General features: G+C 40.5%; 1 protein-coding gene across 6 annotated transcripts in view; it reads right to left on the bottom strand.

The window, feature by feature from the left end:
• RIMS2 (regulating synaptic membrane exocytosis 2) overlaps positions 1-18626 on the bottom strand; it is a 787778-nt gene that overhangs the window by 596028 nt on the left and 173124 nt on the right. For 2 of the 6 annotated variants that reach the window (XM_039525805.1, XM_039525817.1), the window contains one exon: positions 8330-8341. The exons of the other annotated variants lie outside the window; for them this stretch is intronic. In XM_039525805.1, coding sequence (XP_039381739.1) covers positions 8330-8341 — 12 coding nt within the window. The remainder of the gene's footprint in view (positions 1-8329; positions 8342-18626) is intronic. 6 annotated transcript variants of the gene reach the window in all.

The raw sequence follows: 18626 nt of genomic DNA, 5'->3' as shown, positions 1-18626 counted from the left end.
CTCCTAGATGCAGAAGGTGGTTTATTTTTTCTCATAAATTTTGCTCATAAGAAGGATCTGTGAAGTGGGATGGGGAGGTTTGAGAGGAGGTCTCTGTCACCTGCATTGTGGATCATAATGCCATTGAGGGGAGGAAGGGGAAGGTCGAGATCTCGGGGTAGGTTGATATCTACTGTCTTCTCTTTGGTGCTGGTATATAGATACCAAGTGAGCACAGTGTTGCTTTGGAATCCGTTAGTGAATGAAGGGACTCAGTGTGCTCGGCAAAGAGTTTGGATCCTTCAAACAGGAGATCCCCCTGGGGAATCCCAAGAGGTGAAGCCATGAAGCCTATCTCACTACAACAGATGTCACAATGGACCAGCCTTGTAGTGTGATACATGCCAGAAGTTGTCCTCCTGTCACCAGTGCCTCTTCTTTGTCCTCTTGGAGATGTTGACTAAACTCATGGAATTTGGAATAGTTCACATGATTATACTTGGATGGAAGTGCTTCATAATTAGCAATTTGAAACTGGAGTATGGCTGAAGAATATGACTTGTCACTAAAGTGGTCTAGAATCTTCCAGTCCTTGTCATATGGGGTTGTTTTAGGACAACAGCAGTGCACACTTTCTCATCCACTGCATTTGGAGCAAGATGTGAGAAGAAGAATTCCATTATGTCCTTGGCAGGGACACAATACTTCTTGTCTGCTTGCTTGCAGGTAGCTAGTATTAATGCTGGGGTCTGCCAGATCAGCTTGCGTGGATCCAACAAGGCCTCATTGATTGGAAGTGCCATCTTTGCCAGTGTGGAGGCCTGCAATATGCCAAGCAATATTGTGATGTTGCTCTCTACCTTCCCACATTGGGATTTGGAGAGAGTCAACAATCCTTTGGAACAGTTCTTGAAACTGTTTAAAATCATCAGCTGATGTTGGAGATAGTGGGATGTGGCTTTTCAGGGGAGGATGAGAAGATGTTGGCTGGCACTGTAACCTCTTCCTTCATGTCTTCCTCCTGCTCTTCTAACAATTCTGGCTCTGGATCAGGAGGCCTAAATACAAGTGAGGATGGAGAGTATATGTGTCTGTCTGTGATCGGTGGCGGTTTGGAAAAGTGTGGCCCAAGAGTCCCAATAGGGCCAATGTGGGGGAATAAGCATCCATGGGTTCCCGTACCAAAGACCTGGTTCACTTCTGGTCTCTGGATATCAACGGTGCGAGTATGAAGCCCCTTGATATGATGTGGAGGGTGAGAGGCACAATTGAGTACTCTTCTTCTTCCTTCTCACTGGGGAAGGGCAGTGCAGTCATGGATAGTGAAGGAGAGTGGCGTGGTATAAGTTGCAGTTCCAGGGAAGAGAGGCATGAACCATTGGGAGCTCAGTACAGAGGAGAGGAGACTCTGGGTTGTCAGAAACGATCAAGTCTATTGAGAAGTGGAACTCTTGCAGTACTTGGCATAAGCATCATAGATACTGATGGTTGTGTGTTTGTGGGGGGAGTGCCATGCAAGGTCTAGGTAATGGTGCAGATGTTTTGGATGTTGACAGTGCCGAAGTTAGAGTTCATTCTGTCGAATGACCAGTAGATTGCACCACGGACTGCGTTGGTGTTGGAGGATGCATCGGTCATGTGTGTCAATGATGCAGTTGGTACCAATTTTGAGATCTTTGATTTGTCCTTATTGGTCCCGAATGACTGTGTCCCATTTGCGGTCCTGCCCTCTTAGGGTCCTTGAACCTCTCAACAATACCAGAGATACCTAGACAGTCAAAGGAACTAGGTCTCATCCCAGATGATGTCAAGGCTACCGAACTCACAGGGGATGCCTTTCTTTGAGGTAGCAAGAGAGTGTAAATTTTCTTTTTGTAGTGGGGGTCAACAGATGACAGTGCTGATGGTGGAGGAAAGGTATCGCGGCCAGATTCTGAGGCTGGTCGCAATGAGCTCTCCAGCAGTAAAAGTTTTATTTTCAATTCATGGTCCTTCCTGGACCATGCCTTCAATTTGAGGCAGTGGGTGCATTTCTGAGATACGTGCCCCTCACCCAAACAGTGGATGCACCCTGAGTAGCCGTCACTCACACTGATGGCCTCATAACAGGAGAGGCACCTTTTAATCCCGGCAGATCCAGGTATAACCCCAAGTAGAGAGAACTTCTCAGTAGGAAAGGGCATAGAGAAGGAAACCTATGCTAATCTAAAGAGTAACAGGGAGAAAACAGCAAAAGAAAAAAAATTGAGAGAGAAGGGGTAAAGCGAAGAAAAAAAATAAAGGAAACACGTACATACTAAGAACTTGCAACAGAAGCAGTAATATCACTACAGATGTATGAAGGCCTCTGCTAGGGATTCCATCCCTGACCAAGGGTGGGTGAGAAGGAACTGAGTATGATTGGACCACACAGCGCTATATAGCCAGAGCTCACATCAAGAGACAGGGAGGAGCACATGTGCAGCCCAACAGGCACTTCTACCAAAGATCCCCAATCCCAGGTGCAGGGGCACTATTGTACCTACAGTGGTGCACCCATAGGGACACTACTTGAAGAAGAACCTAACTAACTACAACTCTAAAAACAGGCTACAAAACAAGAAAATACTATAACTATATACAAGAAAGGAAGAACAGACAAAGTCACTCACTTAGCTAAGCTAACAGCATGAAGGAACAGGGGTTCCAACTCAAGCCATGCAGTGGTAAGAAGGAACTGGAGAGGCATTGACCCACACAACCTTTTATAACCTGAGCTGCAAACATGAGGGGACACATGGCTCACATGTGAGTCAACAGACACAGCTACTAAAACCTTCCAGCTCCTGTTCATGCGCACCTATGTTGGAATCCATATAGGGCCATCACTCAAAGAATAGATAATTTCTTTCCTTACAGATTTGGTCCTCCATTTGGCAAACATATTTTGCTATATCCAATTATGCAAGACTGAGGCATGGCTGGGATTTGTTTTTGCTTTTTGACTTGTTCTCACTATACCATCGTCGTCATCATCATCATCATCATCAACATCAGCAGAAATGTGCACATAAAGTACAATATGTGGAAACAATGGTTTAAAGCAGGAGGAGTGCTGTAAGAAAAGGAAATAGGTGTGCATAGAAAGCCTCTTCCCTCCACATGAACAGCAAAGCAGGAATCCTCTTTAATGTATCTGAGTGCCTTACTAGTTGCATCTAATTAAATTCCTACCATACATGTTCAATAACAGAATGGGAACCATATTCTGACAGTCAGAGGCTATGTGCAGCTCCCATCTAAACTGCTGCATACATTGACTGGCAGCTAACTTCTACACACATTGCATGCTGAGCAGTGCCCCAGCCCTTCTCTTGAAATCCTGTCCTTGCTGACAGGATCCCTATGGCACAAGGCATGGTAGACTGTTTCTCTGCTTCTCATCTCTGCATGGATCTGACTGCTGCAGATTAAACTATGGGAGGAGTTTCCTGATCCACATTGCTCAGCCATATGGTCAGTGTTCAACCATTAGCCACCCCCACTATCTATAGCTATATTTAAGAATGTATTACAGTTACCAAAAATAGAACATGACCCTTAAGATACCGGACATAAAATTGTTATGCCACATTTGTGTTTGTACTGGAAAATGAGGGACAACAAACAATTATGACTTTTCTGTGTTGGTAAAACACTAGCATAATCCATATTTTATATCACATAAAAGCCAAACATTGTACAGGATATCCATTCTGTGAATGTCTGAGTGCAAGGTGCTGAGGAATATAAAAGCTCTCTTGACACTATAGGGTGCAAAATCTGGATTTCTGCTGTTCCTTTCACAGATGCACATAGGAGAGCTTCTTTTATTCTTCTCTTACACTCACACTCAGGGGCAGCTCTATGTTTTTTGCCGCCCCAAGCCCAGCAGGCAGGCGGCTTTCAGCGGTTCCTTCCCCCAGGCCAGCAGCGGGTGCTGAGTGGGACCCTGGCTGGCAAGGGGCCAGCAGTGGGAACCCCAGAGCGGCGGCAGGCTGAGCCGCTCTGCCCACCCCGCATGCCATCAAAAATCAGCTCGCGTGCCACCTTTGGCACGCGTGCTGTAGTTTGCCAACCCCTGACCTAAAGCAATCTGAGATGCAATCATTAACCATTAAAAGGTAATCTAAATACTACCCACTCTCAAGATTCACACACCCCTCCTCCCCCCACCCCCAAAATGTAACCATCATGATACATACATCATAAATCCAGGTATTTGTGTATCCTCTTCACTGCATTGTTTAACTGAGGGCTTACTATCTTACTAAATTTAGAGCTTGATACTCTAAACATATAGACAAAAATACCTTTATAGATACGAGTGGTTGTGTTGACCACAATGATACTACTTGTGTGTAAGTACTTTCAAGACCACTCTTAGATTCTAAGCTCTTTGGGGTGGAGGAGAGTTTCTTTTATTGAACTGTTACATACCTAGCACACCTTGGGTGCTACATAAATAATAATAAGTGATCATGTGCCACATGGACTATGTTTGAAGAAATGTATTTCTAAACCACACTAAAATACAGTCTGTCACAGCAATTAAAAACCTGTGGCTGGCCTGAATCAGCTGACGGGCTCACAGGGCTTGGGCTGTGTGATGCTGTATGATTGAAACATGAGCCATTATATCATGAATATTGCCACTGTTAGTAAATTGGAACAAATCTTGTATAAAGTATATCATGTAAGGTGTCAATGGAAAAGCTACAATCTATCAAATATGATTATCCTGTTTGTATGCATGTATCATCTTTGTATCTAAAGTTATGAATATTGACTATGTTCCAATAATTCAAATGTGTTTGCTTCTGGGGTAACGCCCACAAGGTAATTTACATCCAGTCTGGCCAGCACATTGTGAATGGACTATTCAAGTCGATGGCCCATTAAAAGACACTTAGCTCACACAATAGACCATAGAAGAACCTGTCCCTGCCGGATGGACATTTTAGCCAAAATAATCAGCTCCTATGATTCATCAAAGCATGCAAGGGCATGTGACTTGCTCATGTGAGCCTGGACTCCACCTTGTGCCTGTAATTTTCCACAAACTAAGACTGAGAGAATTCCCTACACATAGGAGAAAGTATAAAAAGCCCTGGAAGCATCTCTATTTTGCCTCTTTCCTGATCTGATCTCTGGACTTACACTAAAAGGAGCATTACAACCAATGGACTGAGGATCTTCCAATCTTTTGGAAGTTAAGAGAGACTTTACAAGCCAGCAGTTTATTACATCATGACTACAAGTCTGATCCAAGAACTTTGCAATGAGTGTATGTATTTGTTTTCCTTGACCATCATAACACTCTCCTCTTTCTTTTCTCTTAGATGTAAGCAGGGTCTGAACAAACTCTCCCCTGACAGCTAGTTGGGGACAAGGAGAGACTTTAGGAGCAAACTGTATTCACATGGACACACCTACTCTGCATAGGTATCTAGCAGACAGGAGCTGTGTAGCCCCAAGTGATCAGCTTTGGCTGGTGTTGGGTTACAAATCACTTTAGTACTGAATGTTCGGGTAGTGAAATGTTTTCAATGTTGTCTTTATTGTCTGAGTAAAGGGGGGCAAAACTGTGCTTAACCTGCCCCAAATGAGGAGGCCCCCCTCAGCTGAAAGGACCTAGTTAAGCCAAGGACTTGAATGCCAGATGCCAGTGAAAGCAGAGAGTGGTGGGGACACGTGTCCCAGCCAGGTGGACTCTCTCTAAGGGTCCCCAGTCTGGTTTAACCTATTCCTCTCCACTGTTCAAACATAGAGCTAAATAGATTTCATTAGGAGTCTTTTGTTATTTTAAGTGCAGAAATCACTTGTGGTGGGACAGTGTTTCTGCCCAGCCTGATGAGAGCTAAAAATCACTAAGAGCTGACAATCACTAAAGGACTGACCTACAGAGGTCACAACAGAGAGGCAGGTGGCAGCAGAAGGTGACTGGCAGGAGCGGCTGTCAAAAGTTGCAAGCAGTAGTCTGGCGGGAACAGCCAGTGGGAGGCGGTGAGGAACAGTGGCTGGTAGGGCAGTCAGGTAGCAAGGAACAGGGCTGGCAGGGTGGCCAGCCAGAAAAACTGCTCAGAGACAGAGCAAGCCAGGAGCCTTCTTCCCTGAGTGGGAGGTGAACTCATGCAGATACACTTCTGAACCCTGGGTCCTCACTGACCAAAGACAACCACTGTGAGTGGGGTATGGTGAGGGAGCAGAGGGGGGCACAGAAAATAAAGTTTTGGTTGTAGAATTCAAGAACATGAGGCAGAAGACTGTGCTCCACGCATTCTCCTCACAGTTTTACGTTTATGAATCCTGCTTGTGGCATTTTCCCTAATTAATGTCAGGTGACTTTTCTCCTTTAATTAAAAGTTTCTTTTCTACATTCAGACTCTGTGCTTGCAAGTAGGGAAGAATTGGCTCTCAGAGGCACCCAGGGGTAGTGTGTAATTTTCCCAGGTTACTGGGTGGGGACTTGCACCAGTTTTGTGTTGTATTGTTGAAAAGGAATCACTAGATATTGAACCTGACCCTGGCTGCTGCCGGCTTCACCTGTCAGAAGGGTTACATATAAATAAACCTTTAGATATTAGAAACTAAAGGATTAGCAACAGTGTGATTATTAGGTAAGATCTGAGTTATATATTGGCTTGCCTGTGTGGCTGATCTCTTGGGATTAGAATAACTTTTGTTTGATTAAATTGGTATTAAATAACCAGTCATCAAGTCTAGTGTCTGAGTGGTGAAACGAGGTCTGGGATGCCAAAGGAGACTACAGTTTGGACTTCTTGTTAACCAGTGTGGTGAGACAGAAGCTTAATTTTGTTACTGGCTTGGTATATCTTATGAAAGAATAACCACCTGTTTGGGGTGGATCTGCCTCACTTATTAGCAGTTTGTCCTAAATCTGGTATTCTCAGCTGTGACCCACAGACAGAGGCATGGTGACTGGCTGTAAAATTGCTGTGTAGATGTTTGGGTCCAGGCTGGAGCCCAAAAATCTGTGAGGGGAGAAGTTCCCAGAGCCTGGGCTCCAGCCTGGGCCCAAACATCTACACCGCAATTAAACTTCCCTGTAGCCCAAGCCTCATCATCCTGAGTGAGGTGACATTGGACAGTGAGGGATTTTTCACTGCAGTGTAGACATAACCTGTGAGGCCTGAAACAGCTCCCAATGAAAAATGGTAACAAGCTCCCATTTATTTAAATGGGAGAGTTTGTTCTGTGTGTACGTATTTGGACATATGTAAATTGTAAAAAACTTTTTAGTCTGCAAGTGACAGAGATTTAATTGCTAAGCACTAGAGGACAAGAGCTTTTATATTTGCAGTTGATTTTAGAATGTTTATAGTCACTTTCATGGAAAAGTAGATTTAGTTTAACCAGGATATTTTGTTGTTTGTATTTTTTTTTAAATGAAATTTAATTTCTTTCAATAAATGTTTAAAGCTGTCCAGGCATATTCATATTCTCTTACACATCCTCTCCTAAACATAGCTAGAATAAAAACAGTATTTTAAGAGAATACTTTAGGTTTAGTATTCACAAAACAAACTAGCAAAATATTAGTGGCATGCATAACTTTTAACATTCTTTCAACATTATGCTCAATATAATATGTGCAGTAGGACTTGTGGAATGACAAACCTATGCTTATAATTTAGTTTAAAGAACAAAAAGAAGTTAAACACTATTTCTTAACTTCACAATATTATAGGGATTAAATAGTATCTGGTAAATTAAAAGTTTAGGATAGACATGTTTTCTTGATGATTTTTGATGATTAATGTTTTGAATTACTGTGAAAAAAACCTCAAACTACTGAGCTGTCATTCCATCAAAATCATAAGGATAAAATGTAATTAAAAAAACTAACCAATTTTAACCATGTGGGTGTTCATAATACAATCAGAGCTATCACTTTGAACAAAGCTGATATTACTAAATTTGTGCCACTTAAGTTGTAAAATTGTTGTCAAATTCTTTTGGAAGAAAAAAAATCAATAGTTACTGTATTGCATCAATTATCCAGTTTCTTTTCTTTTTTAAACTGCACATATAGAATATTGCAAAATTAAAGAAGGAAAAACAAGTGCATGCTCACAAGTTTCTTAACAAAAGAATTTTCATGCATAATATCTACAATACTTTAAATTTTATGGTTTTTAAGATGAATAATTATTAAACACATAAGGCCCATTCCTGCTCTCACTTAAACAAGAGCAACTCCTTTTTCTTTCAGTGGGAATTGTATCTGTATAAGTGAGGGCAAAATCTAGCCTTTAGTATTAAGACTACTCATAAAAATAAATAATGTTAGACAGAAAAAGGCTCTAACCACTTTGTCCTCCTGGAGTTCATATCCACGAAAGCAAGAAAGGACAGAAAAAGACAAAGAAGGAAAGATAGTTATTTCCATACCAAAACCAAGCACTAGTATTTGTTAGTAAAAATAAACAAATTTCAAGGAAATTGATTCACATACTGCTTTTTGTTTCTTCTAATTATGAAAAGTATATGGTGAAAGGGATGTTATTTTACTGGTTTTCTTCAAGTTGTTTATGGATTAAATTTTCAAAGAAAGTCAAAGTACAAATACATGCACAAAGAAAATTATTTTAATAAAAACAATTTAACAGTCAAATCCCACCTGCCTTATTAAAACAAATAGTGGAGCGCATGTGACTAAAGAATGCAGGATTTGGCCCAACTTTGATAGGTCCTAATCCTGCAAATGATAAGTCCCAGGCACAGCTTATCTAGCCCACATTGATCATATTTAGAACATCTGGCTATTAGACCAACCACAGTCGAGACAATGGGCTATATGGACATAAGTTATCTCCTTGTGCATAACTTATAAAACTAAAAGAACAATTGGCCACAAGAAAATAAGTAAGCGTGAATTATACAACTCTAATCACATTAAAGATTTGGCCTAACCTGATTGGTTGACCTGCTTCAAAACACGGCGGGCAGATAAATGTGTAGAGCCTCAGGTGGGTGTATGTGTGTGTCTTGGTCAAGGATGTGGTTCTCCTTGACCGTCTGACCCACACCCCCTAAACTGAGGAAACCTGAATCACGTGGACTATCTGTATCTGGCCAGTGCAAAAAGCGGTCGACTAAAAGGTAACATATTCTTGGTAGGGTAAGGTTTTAAAGTAAAATAGTCTGGTTGAATGCAGTATAAGTTTATGGAGTAAAGAAGTCTGGGTTGCTCGAGCTAATTAGATCTCAAGTTGTACTGACACTACAGTATTAAAAATGGTGGTGTCGGAATAATTTGATCTCAGGTTATATCAATGCTGCAGTATTAAAAATAGTAAAAGTACCTGATGTATAATATTACTTGTACTTGTGGTTGTCTTCCTTATTCAATGCTGGTCTTTAAATTTTCTTTTCCTATTCTGTCTGTATTGCATTTGTAGCCGTAAGTCATTAAAACGCTTTCTTAAGGAATAATCAGTAGTTTTAATTTCTTTATGCGGACACCCCTTAACCTCATTACATCTGTGTTGGGTGGTGGGAAGTAGCGATTACCCAGGGCACCTTTGGGGCCCTAATGCGTGCCTTCGCCTTCCATTAATCTCCACAAAAAACATGTTGTATTTTGTCCCAATTACCATTAGAACATAAGAACATAAGAAAGGCCGTACCGGGTCAGACCAAAGGTCCATCTAGCCCAGTATCTGTCTACCGACAGTGGACAATGCCAGGTGCCCCTGAGGGAGTGAACCTAACAGGCAATGATCAAGTGATCTCTCTCCTGCCATCCATCTCCATCCTCTGACGAACAGAGGCTAGGGACACCATTCTTACCCATCCTGGCTAATAGCCATTTATGGACTTAGCCACCATGAATTTATCCAGTCCCCTTTTAAACATTGTTATAGTCCTAGCCTTCACAACCTCCTCAGGTAAGGAATTCCACAAGTTGACTGTGCGCTGCGTGAAGAAGAACTTCCTTTTATTTGTTTTAAACCTGCTGCCTATTAATTTCATTTGGTGACCCCTAGTTCTTGTATTATGGGAATAAGTAAATAACTTTTCCTTATCCACTTTCTCAACACCTCAATGTCCTTAACTACTTTCTCCTTCAACATTTTTTCCAAGACCTTGCATACTACAGATGTCAAACTAACAGGCCTGTAGTTACCCAGATCACTTTTTTTTTCCTTACTTAAAAGTAGGAACTATGTTAGGAATTCTCCAGTCATACAGTGCAACCCCTGAGTTTACAGATTCATTAAAAAGTCTTGCTAATGGGCTTGCAATTTTATGTGCCAGTTCCTTTAATATTCTTGGATGAAGATTATCTGGGCCCCCCAATTTAGTCCCATTAAGTTGTTCGAGTTTGGCTTCCACCTCAGATGTGGTAATATTTACCTCCATATCCTCGTTCCCATTTCTCATCCTACCATTATCCCTAAGCTCCTCATTAGCCTCATTAAAGACTGAGGCAAAGTATTTGTATAGATATTGGGCCATGCCTAAATTATCCTTAACCTCCACTCCACCCTCAGTGTTTAGCGGTCCCACCTCTTTCTTTGTTTTCTTCTTATTTATATGGCTATAGAACCTTTTACTATTGGTCTTAATTCCCTTTGCAAGGTCCAACTCTACATGGCTTTTGGCCTTTCTCACTTTATCCCTACATGTTCTGACCTCGATAAGGTAGCTTTCCTTGCTGATCCCTCCCATCTTCCACTCCTTGTAGGCTCTGCTTTTTCTTAATCACCTCTCTGAGATGCTTGCTCATCCAGCTTGGTCTACAACTCCTGTTTATGAGTTTTTTCTCCTTTCTTGGGATGCAGACTTCTGATAGTTTCTGCAACCTTGACTTGAAAAAAATGCAGGCCTCCTCCACCTTTAGATCCACAAGTTCTTCAGTCCAATCCACTTACCTAACTAATTTCCTTAATTTTTTTAAGCCCTTTTGAAGTAAAAAAAAACCCTACTTACAGATCTATTTTTGTTTATCCTTTCATTTAGTTTGAACTGAATTAACTCATGATCACTCGAACCAAGGTTGTCCCCTACAACCATTTCTTCTATGAGGTCCTCTCTACTCACCAAAACCAAATCTAAAATGGCATCTCCTCTTGTTGATTCAGCACCTACTCGGTGAAGGAATCCATCAGCTATCACATCTAGGAAAATCTGAGCCCTATTATTACTACTAGCATTTGTCCTCCAGTCTATATCTGGGAAGTTAAAGTCTCCCATGATCACACAATTCCCATTAGTATTTACTTCATTAAAAACATTAAAGAGGTCTCTACCCATATCCAGATCGGATCTCAGCAGTCTATAGCACACCCCAAGCACTATCCCAGGGGAGGCTCTAGTAGCTTTCTTCCCCAATGTGATTTTTGCCCAGATAGACTCTGTCTTATCGATTCCATCCCTTCTTATTTCTTTACAGTCTACCTTATCATTGATATACAGTGCTACTCCACCAGCTTTGCCTTTATTTCTATCTTTCCTAAACAGCACATACCCTTCAATACCTGTACTCCAGTCATGACTACTATTCCATCATGTTTCTGTTATCCCTATAATATCTGGTTTCACTTCCTGCACCAATAGCTCTAGTTCCTCCATTTTGTTACTTAGGCTCCTCACATCTTAATTAATGTACAAACATCTTAATGTACAAATCTTAATTTTCGCTGTTTGGCTTTTCTCACATTCTTTACCTAATTAGGCACATACATTCTACCACCAATATCACCTATTAGACCGGTATCTACACTACCCTTCCTCCTTATGTCCATTCTCCTACCCACGGCTGTATCCTTTCTTACTTCATTTTCTTCCCTCTCAATGTTAAAATCCGGCATGGAGATTATCTGGACAGCTCCCAACCATCTCCCCCCAATTCCTAGTTTAAAGATCTCTTAATCAGTTGTGCCAGCCTCCATCCTAGAAATCTATTTCCCTCCCTACTCAGGTGAAGTCCATCCCGAGAGAACAGTCCTCTGTCCATGAATGCTTCCCAGTGGCCATACATCCCAAAGCCCTCCTTATAGCACCACTGCCTGAGCCATCTGTTGATCATCATAATCTTGTCACACCTTTGTTGCCCTTCTCTAGGAACAGGGAGAATCCCACTGAAGATCCCTGGAGCTTCAACTTCTTTATGCATCTTCCCCAGCCTGGCATAATCTCCCCTGAGATTATTCCAGTGAGAATCTAGCCGTATCATTTGTTCCCACATGAAGGACAATCAGTGGATTCTTTCCTGCTCCTGTTAGGATCCTCTTTAGCCTTAGGTCCACATCCCGTATCTTAGCACCCAGCAGACAGCACACCCTTCTGTTTAATTCTTTAGAAAATGCACACTCTACTGTTCATGATTAATCTGACTGACACAGAAAGATAGCATATTAAATAGTGTAATATTTGTTTAAAGATGATCATTCTTGAAATTCAAGTTAGTGGTAGAAGTGACCTGCCAGGCAGTCTCATTTTGTTTTTGTAGCTTCCAGAATGAAACTTCCCCAGCTCAAAAATGTTGACCCTCTTAATGACAGTGGTAAGTCTACAAAAGGTGCACACCAACAACTGCATGTATTTGGGTGACCAGATCATTCCACCAGATCCTGAACCGTGTTAGAATCAAGAGGTCACAACAATCACCAGTTCTTATTTTAAATAAAGGAAGCTGGACATAATGCATAGCAAAATAGCAAGGGATGTAAGCAAATAGAATCCAACTCCCTCCACCCCCGACCATCTCACAAACATCCCTCCAAACTCAGAATGTGGTGGGTTAGTGAGAATCCTGTGTGAAGATAGGATTCAGAGGAAGGAGATTAAATAAAAATAAAAAACAGAATACATTTGGGAGAAAACATCCCTTCCTGACTCCTACAGGTATTTTACTGAAACTTTGAAGTACACCATCTCTGCAGGAGTCCTATTCTTTCATAGTAAACAGCTTGAATAATGTCCCAAAGTAACAACAAACACTGCAATGGACACTGTACAAAAATTAAAACATTTTTGTATTACACATATAACAGTACACACACACACACACACACAATTGTATCTATATACAAGTTAAATATGTATTTTATATATGTAATACAAATATATTTTTCCTCTCTTGAAAAGAGAGGTAGAAAAACAAAACACTGACCCTAAAGGTCCTGCCTCACTGAGTTGGCACTTTGTGCTATTGAAAATTATATCAATTGGGCAACAACTTATCAGTGCATGAAAGCTGTGTGTCAGCAATTAATTTTTCAGCTGCACATGGCTATGCACCTGTTGACACTGCCTCTTTCACTGTGCAGAGTACCAGTCAATATACATTTTACTGTGTAGCCCGACCTCATTCAATGTGCAATTTACACATTTACAGTCACTACTCAGTTATTGAACATACATGAAGAGTGGAGCCTCATGTTAGCAGATCGTTGTTAAAAATGCTCTGCATATTTGCAAAGTGTAATTTACAAAGCTTCATAACTTTAACAAATCAAATCCATTGACATCAGAACACTCAAAGGCATTTCTAGGTGAGTGAGTGCTCTCTGTCAAATTACCCTCCGCCATTCAGGCTGCGAAAGGGTTTAAATACAAATTTTAGAAACTTAACACAGCACTGTTGGGGACGGGATGTTTTATCCCAATCATTTTATCCCATCAATAGTAAAAAAAAAAAATTAAATTAAATTAAATAAAAATTGCATGGCCTGGTTTTCCTCTCACACCAATGTTAGTCAGGAGTAACTCTATTTAAATGAATGAAGTTTATGAGAGTGTAAGTGATATCAAAATTATGTCCAATAAATCCAAGTCACCTGATCATTGCCAATACCATAGACTGTAAAATATCTCAAGCAATCATGCGAGAGGCCCAGAAAAATTGATTGTTTAACAGAGGTAGTCTCATAATAAGATGCAGAAAATTTATACTCAGTTGGACAGCTTCTCTTTTTCACAAAGTTTGCACTTGGCAAAGCAGAGGGGGAGGCTGTCAGGGAACCACTTACAGCATTCTGATTTTTAGAGGGTATTTGGCTAAAGCACAGATTACAGCAGACCTGGAACTGCTCTAACCTGAGGCAGCAGGCAATTGTCCTCAAAGGACTTTCCACCACCTGAGGGCAGTCAGAATATAACACACTTCAGCCACTCCTCTTCCCCACCCCCAACTAAGACCTAATACTGAAGCCTGTGAGAAGGATGGTATAAGAGCCATCTCTATATCTAGTGGAGACTCCCACAATGAAATCCCCAATCAGGAGGATGTGGCCAGCCTCAGCACACTTTGGCTCACCCAGTCAGTACAAAGAATTTAACTCACTATGACTGTGGATGCTTTGAGACGTCTCTTAAAACAGGAAGTTACCTAAAAATTGTTGCTTCTTTCATTTTCCCAAATTTCTCTGAAAATTAAAACTTTGCTCTGGCCCTGTTATGCTCTAAAAATCATTGTGAGGAAGTTATATGGCCTGTGTTATACAGGAGGGCCGACTAGATAATCACAGTAGTCCCTTCTGGCCTTGGAATCTGTGAATCTGCCAGTAACAATAAAAATATTTTTTAAAAGTATTTGTATTGTGGTCATGCCCAAGAGGCCACAATTAGAATAGGAGTCTCTTTGTACATGGTGTTGTATGCACACATAGGAAGACAATCCCCTCCCTGAAGAGCTTACAATCTATATTAAGACGAGGGAGCATGACAATGACTAGAAGAATGAAGGCAACAGTAATACAATTACAGTTACAAAGACTAACAATATGCATAACTTAATGATTTTAAGTCATGTTATTATGTACTCAGAGTGTCTCAGCTAAATACAAGATCAAACATATAATTTAGCATAAGTAGTTAGCACATATTCTAAGGGACCAGTTGAGGTGACGTGGCCCTTTAACACCCCTGTAGTCACAGGACAAAAAGGTGGAGGACGGGGGTAGTGGTTTATCAATTATTGTAATAAGCCATAAATCCAGTTTCTTTATTAAGACCATGATTTTTAGTGTCTAGCAAAGTTATGAATTTAAGCTCCTAGGCTCCTCTTTTGAAGGTGTTGTGAAGGTTTCCTTTGAGGATGAGGACTGAGAGGTCAGATATAGAGGGTTGGTTTTGTGAAAAGTGTTCATCCACTAGTGATATGGTACTTTTGTCTTATATCATTTTCCTGTGACAACTAGGGGTGTGTGGTCAGAGCGGGTTTTCCTTCAATATAAAAATAAACCCCTCTCCAACGGCATGCCTTTAGTTGTCACCTACCACCCTCTCTGGAACCCTTAAGGGGTATCATCAACAACTATAACCTGTACTCGAGGGGGACCCCACCTTGAAAGAAATCTTTCCTGATCCCCCTCTTCTGGTCTTCAAACAACCCCGCAACCTCTCCAAGCTCATCATCAGAAGCAAGCTGCCCACAGACCCAAGACACACCAACTCAGAGCAGCACCTGACCCTGCCAGAACAACAAATGCAAAACCTGATGACATATCTCCACTGCTTCAGTGATCAATAACCCCCACAACACATCTTTCAAGAGGCATGTATAGGACCCATTGATATCACATGTGTTGTACCTCATCCAGTACACTAAATGTCCCATAGCAACTATGTGGGTGAAACCAGACAATCACTATGTTCTCGAATGAATGTACACAGGAAAATGATTAAAGACAAAAACACCATATCACCCAATATCTGTGGGTGAACACTTTTCACATAACAACCCCACTGTATCTGACCTCTCAGTCCTCATCTTCAAAGGAAATCTGCCCAACACCTTCAAAAGAAGAGCCTGGGAGATTAAATTCATAACTTTGCTAGACACTAAAAATCATGGTCTTAATAAAGACACTGGATTTACGGCTTATTAAAACAATTTGTAACCCACTTACCCCCTTTTTTGTCCTCTGACTACCATGGTATTAAAGCGCCACATCACCCTTAATGGTCCCTTAGAATGTGTGTTAACTATTATGCTGAACTATATGTTTGATCTTGTATTTAGCTGTGACACTCTGAGTACCTTTCCCAGGCCTGAGGATACAGCTGTGCCACTGCAGCATGTCTGGTGAAGATACTCTATGTCGTAGGGAGAGAGCTCTCTCATCAGCATAATAAAACCACTTCTGAGATATGTGGTAGGTATGGCGGCGGGAGAAGCTTTCCTGCCAACATAGCGGTGTGCATGTGAGTGCTTATGTCGGTGTAATTTATGTTGCTCATGGGGGTTGTTTTTTCACACCCCAGTGACATAAGTTATACCAAAAATAGGCTGTAGTGTAAACATAGCCTAAGAGAAGGGCAATTGTGGCTGCTTTGCACTTCAGCAACTTCCTTTTCCAATGTTTGCTGCCTCTACATGACCTGCGCTGATGTGTATAGCAGCAAAAGCTGGCATAAACCCGGATGAATTTGGAATTATGGAAAGAGATCAAACAGGTCCATCAATGATCTTATTTTAGACACAGGAAATAAAAACAACCCAGTCTTTGAATGAATTATCACATGGCTGTGTTCCAGTCATTTGTCATCTACTCCATGGTTGTAAGTACAGCTTCCCTCTTCTATCTTAAATGATCAATCTGATGGACTTTGAGGATACAGGTAAAAAAAGAGTCAACCATTAGAGTTGATCAAAAAATTTTAATCGGAATTTTTTTCTGATTAAAAACTCCCTTTTTTGTACAACTGAAATTTTCAGTGGGGAAATTTCAGTTCTTCTATACAATTTTGACTTTCCCAACTGCCTGGCAGGCTCTTGTCAATTTCACTTTCTGCCAGTAAAATTGATTTCTTTCAACAGAGTAATTGACAAAATGTGCACATAGCACCCCCACATTTAGGAGCGTTTTTTCTGGGTGCCAATTGGTGACACCTTCCCAACACAAAGGTGTCTTCTCATGACGTTTGAGTGTACAGCAATAAAGACTATCTAATTTTGCTTTCGATAACTAGATAAAATTATCACAGTATTTGATGGTATTTCCTATACTAAAAATATTGTTGTAACCTTATTTAGTTATCAAAAGTAATAATTGTATGTCAGATCCTTCAGGATAAAAGGCTCTACAAAAACTTTAAAAATATATTTTAACTAACTTTCATTATGTTCAACATAGCCTGAGAGATGTATACACCGTCAGCTACGTTTAGCCATCACTGAGCAGAAGATTTCTGTGTACTCTGATTTATAACTTGCATTACTGACATACATATTAAACCTTATGTATTTATACCTGCTTCTGTATTTTTTACTTCATATATTTGATTAAATGGGTTCTAGCCCACGAAAGCTTATGCCCAAATAAATTAGTCTCTAAGGTGCCAAAAGGACTCCTCGTTTTTTTTTTGTTGGGTTTTTTTTTTTTTGCGTATTGTCCCTGTTTTTCAGCCTAATGCTATGATAAAGAAAGCAACTTCCTGTAAAATACATACCAATTTCTCTTACTCTGCATACTATGTGCATGTTGTGCCAATTACTCTACTCAAAGTAATCATGCATGTTCCAATAAAGACTCACATAAAAAAAAGAGTTCAGAACAGTGCCCTGAATATCTGAGTATCAGAGGGGTAGCTGTGTTAGTCTGGATCTGTAAAAGTAGCAAAGAATCCTGTGGCACCTTATAGACTAACAGACGTTTTGGAGCATGAGCTTTTCGTGGGTCAATACCCACTTCGTCTTGCATCCGACGAAGTGGGTATTCACCCACGAAAGCTCATGCTCCAAAACGTCTGTTAGTCTATAAGGTGCCACAGGATTCTTTGCTACTTTTACTGAATATCTGAATCTGTCTGAATCTGAGACAGACTTCTATGCTGAATGTGATTTACATTGTTATGCCATTATTCCCTATTTTATGTCAAGTCATCATTTTGGGAATTTTATTTAAAATTTTTAGTAAACTAATTTCTCTACTAAACTAAAATACTTTGGTAATTACTTGAGTTCTGCTGTACTGGTTTTAATTAAGTATTTTTTAACTCAACCTGGTAGTCCACTTGATTTCTCATAATACAAATCATTATGATAGCTGTGAATATTATTTCTTAGCACAATAATCTTTTAAAAATGAAACATACTTTCTCAAACGCAAAAAAAAATGTGATATATTTTCCCTGTACATACTTTGCATTTTGTGGTGCTTTGTACAAGAAAAAAGCAGTTTACAAACATCGTTTAATTAGCCCCCTCAAATGACAATATGGAGGTAGGTAAACATTATAAGACCAATTACTAAACTGAGGTAAAATGAAGCTAAGTGTCCAAGTGAGCCTGGGACAGGCAAAGCCAGGAACAATTTCTTGCTCTAACCTCTAACTCTAAATACCCCAACACGATTGTCACTAAATAAATTCCTTTCCTTCCATATATAGGCACTGATCTTGTAATTGGATCCACACAGACACAAGGATCCACATACACGGATCCTGCAGCAGAACTGTGGTATGTGTTAAATTAAAAGCAATATTCACTGGTCCCCAGGTGGACCCAGAGTTTTAATGAAGATTCTTTGTCAAAGGGACAATGGCCTAAATAGACCCTAAAACAGTTTCCTCCTTGAAGGAAATATTGTTTGAGCAATAACCATAAGGCATTTACTAGTGATTCTGAACAACAGATACCGAACTTGTGGACC

Source organism: Mauremys reevesii, linkage group 2 (assembly GCF_016161935.1).
Source record: "Mauremys reevesii isolate NIE-2019 linkage group 2, ASM1616193v1, whole genome shotgun sequence".
In the NCBI taxonomy this organism is placed as follows: domain Eukaryota; kingdom Metazoa; phylum Chordata; order Testudines; family Geoemydidae; genus Mauremys; species Mauremys reevesii.
The sequence above is the reverse complement of the archived record's forward strand: the minus strand, read 5'-3'. Positions and strand labels throughout refer to the sequence as shown.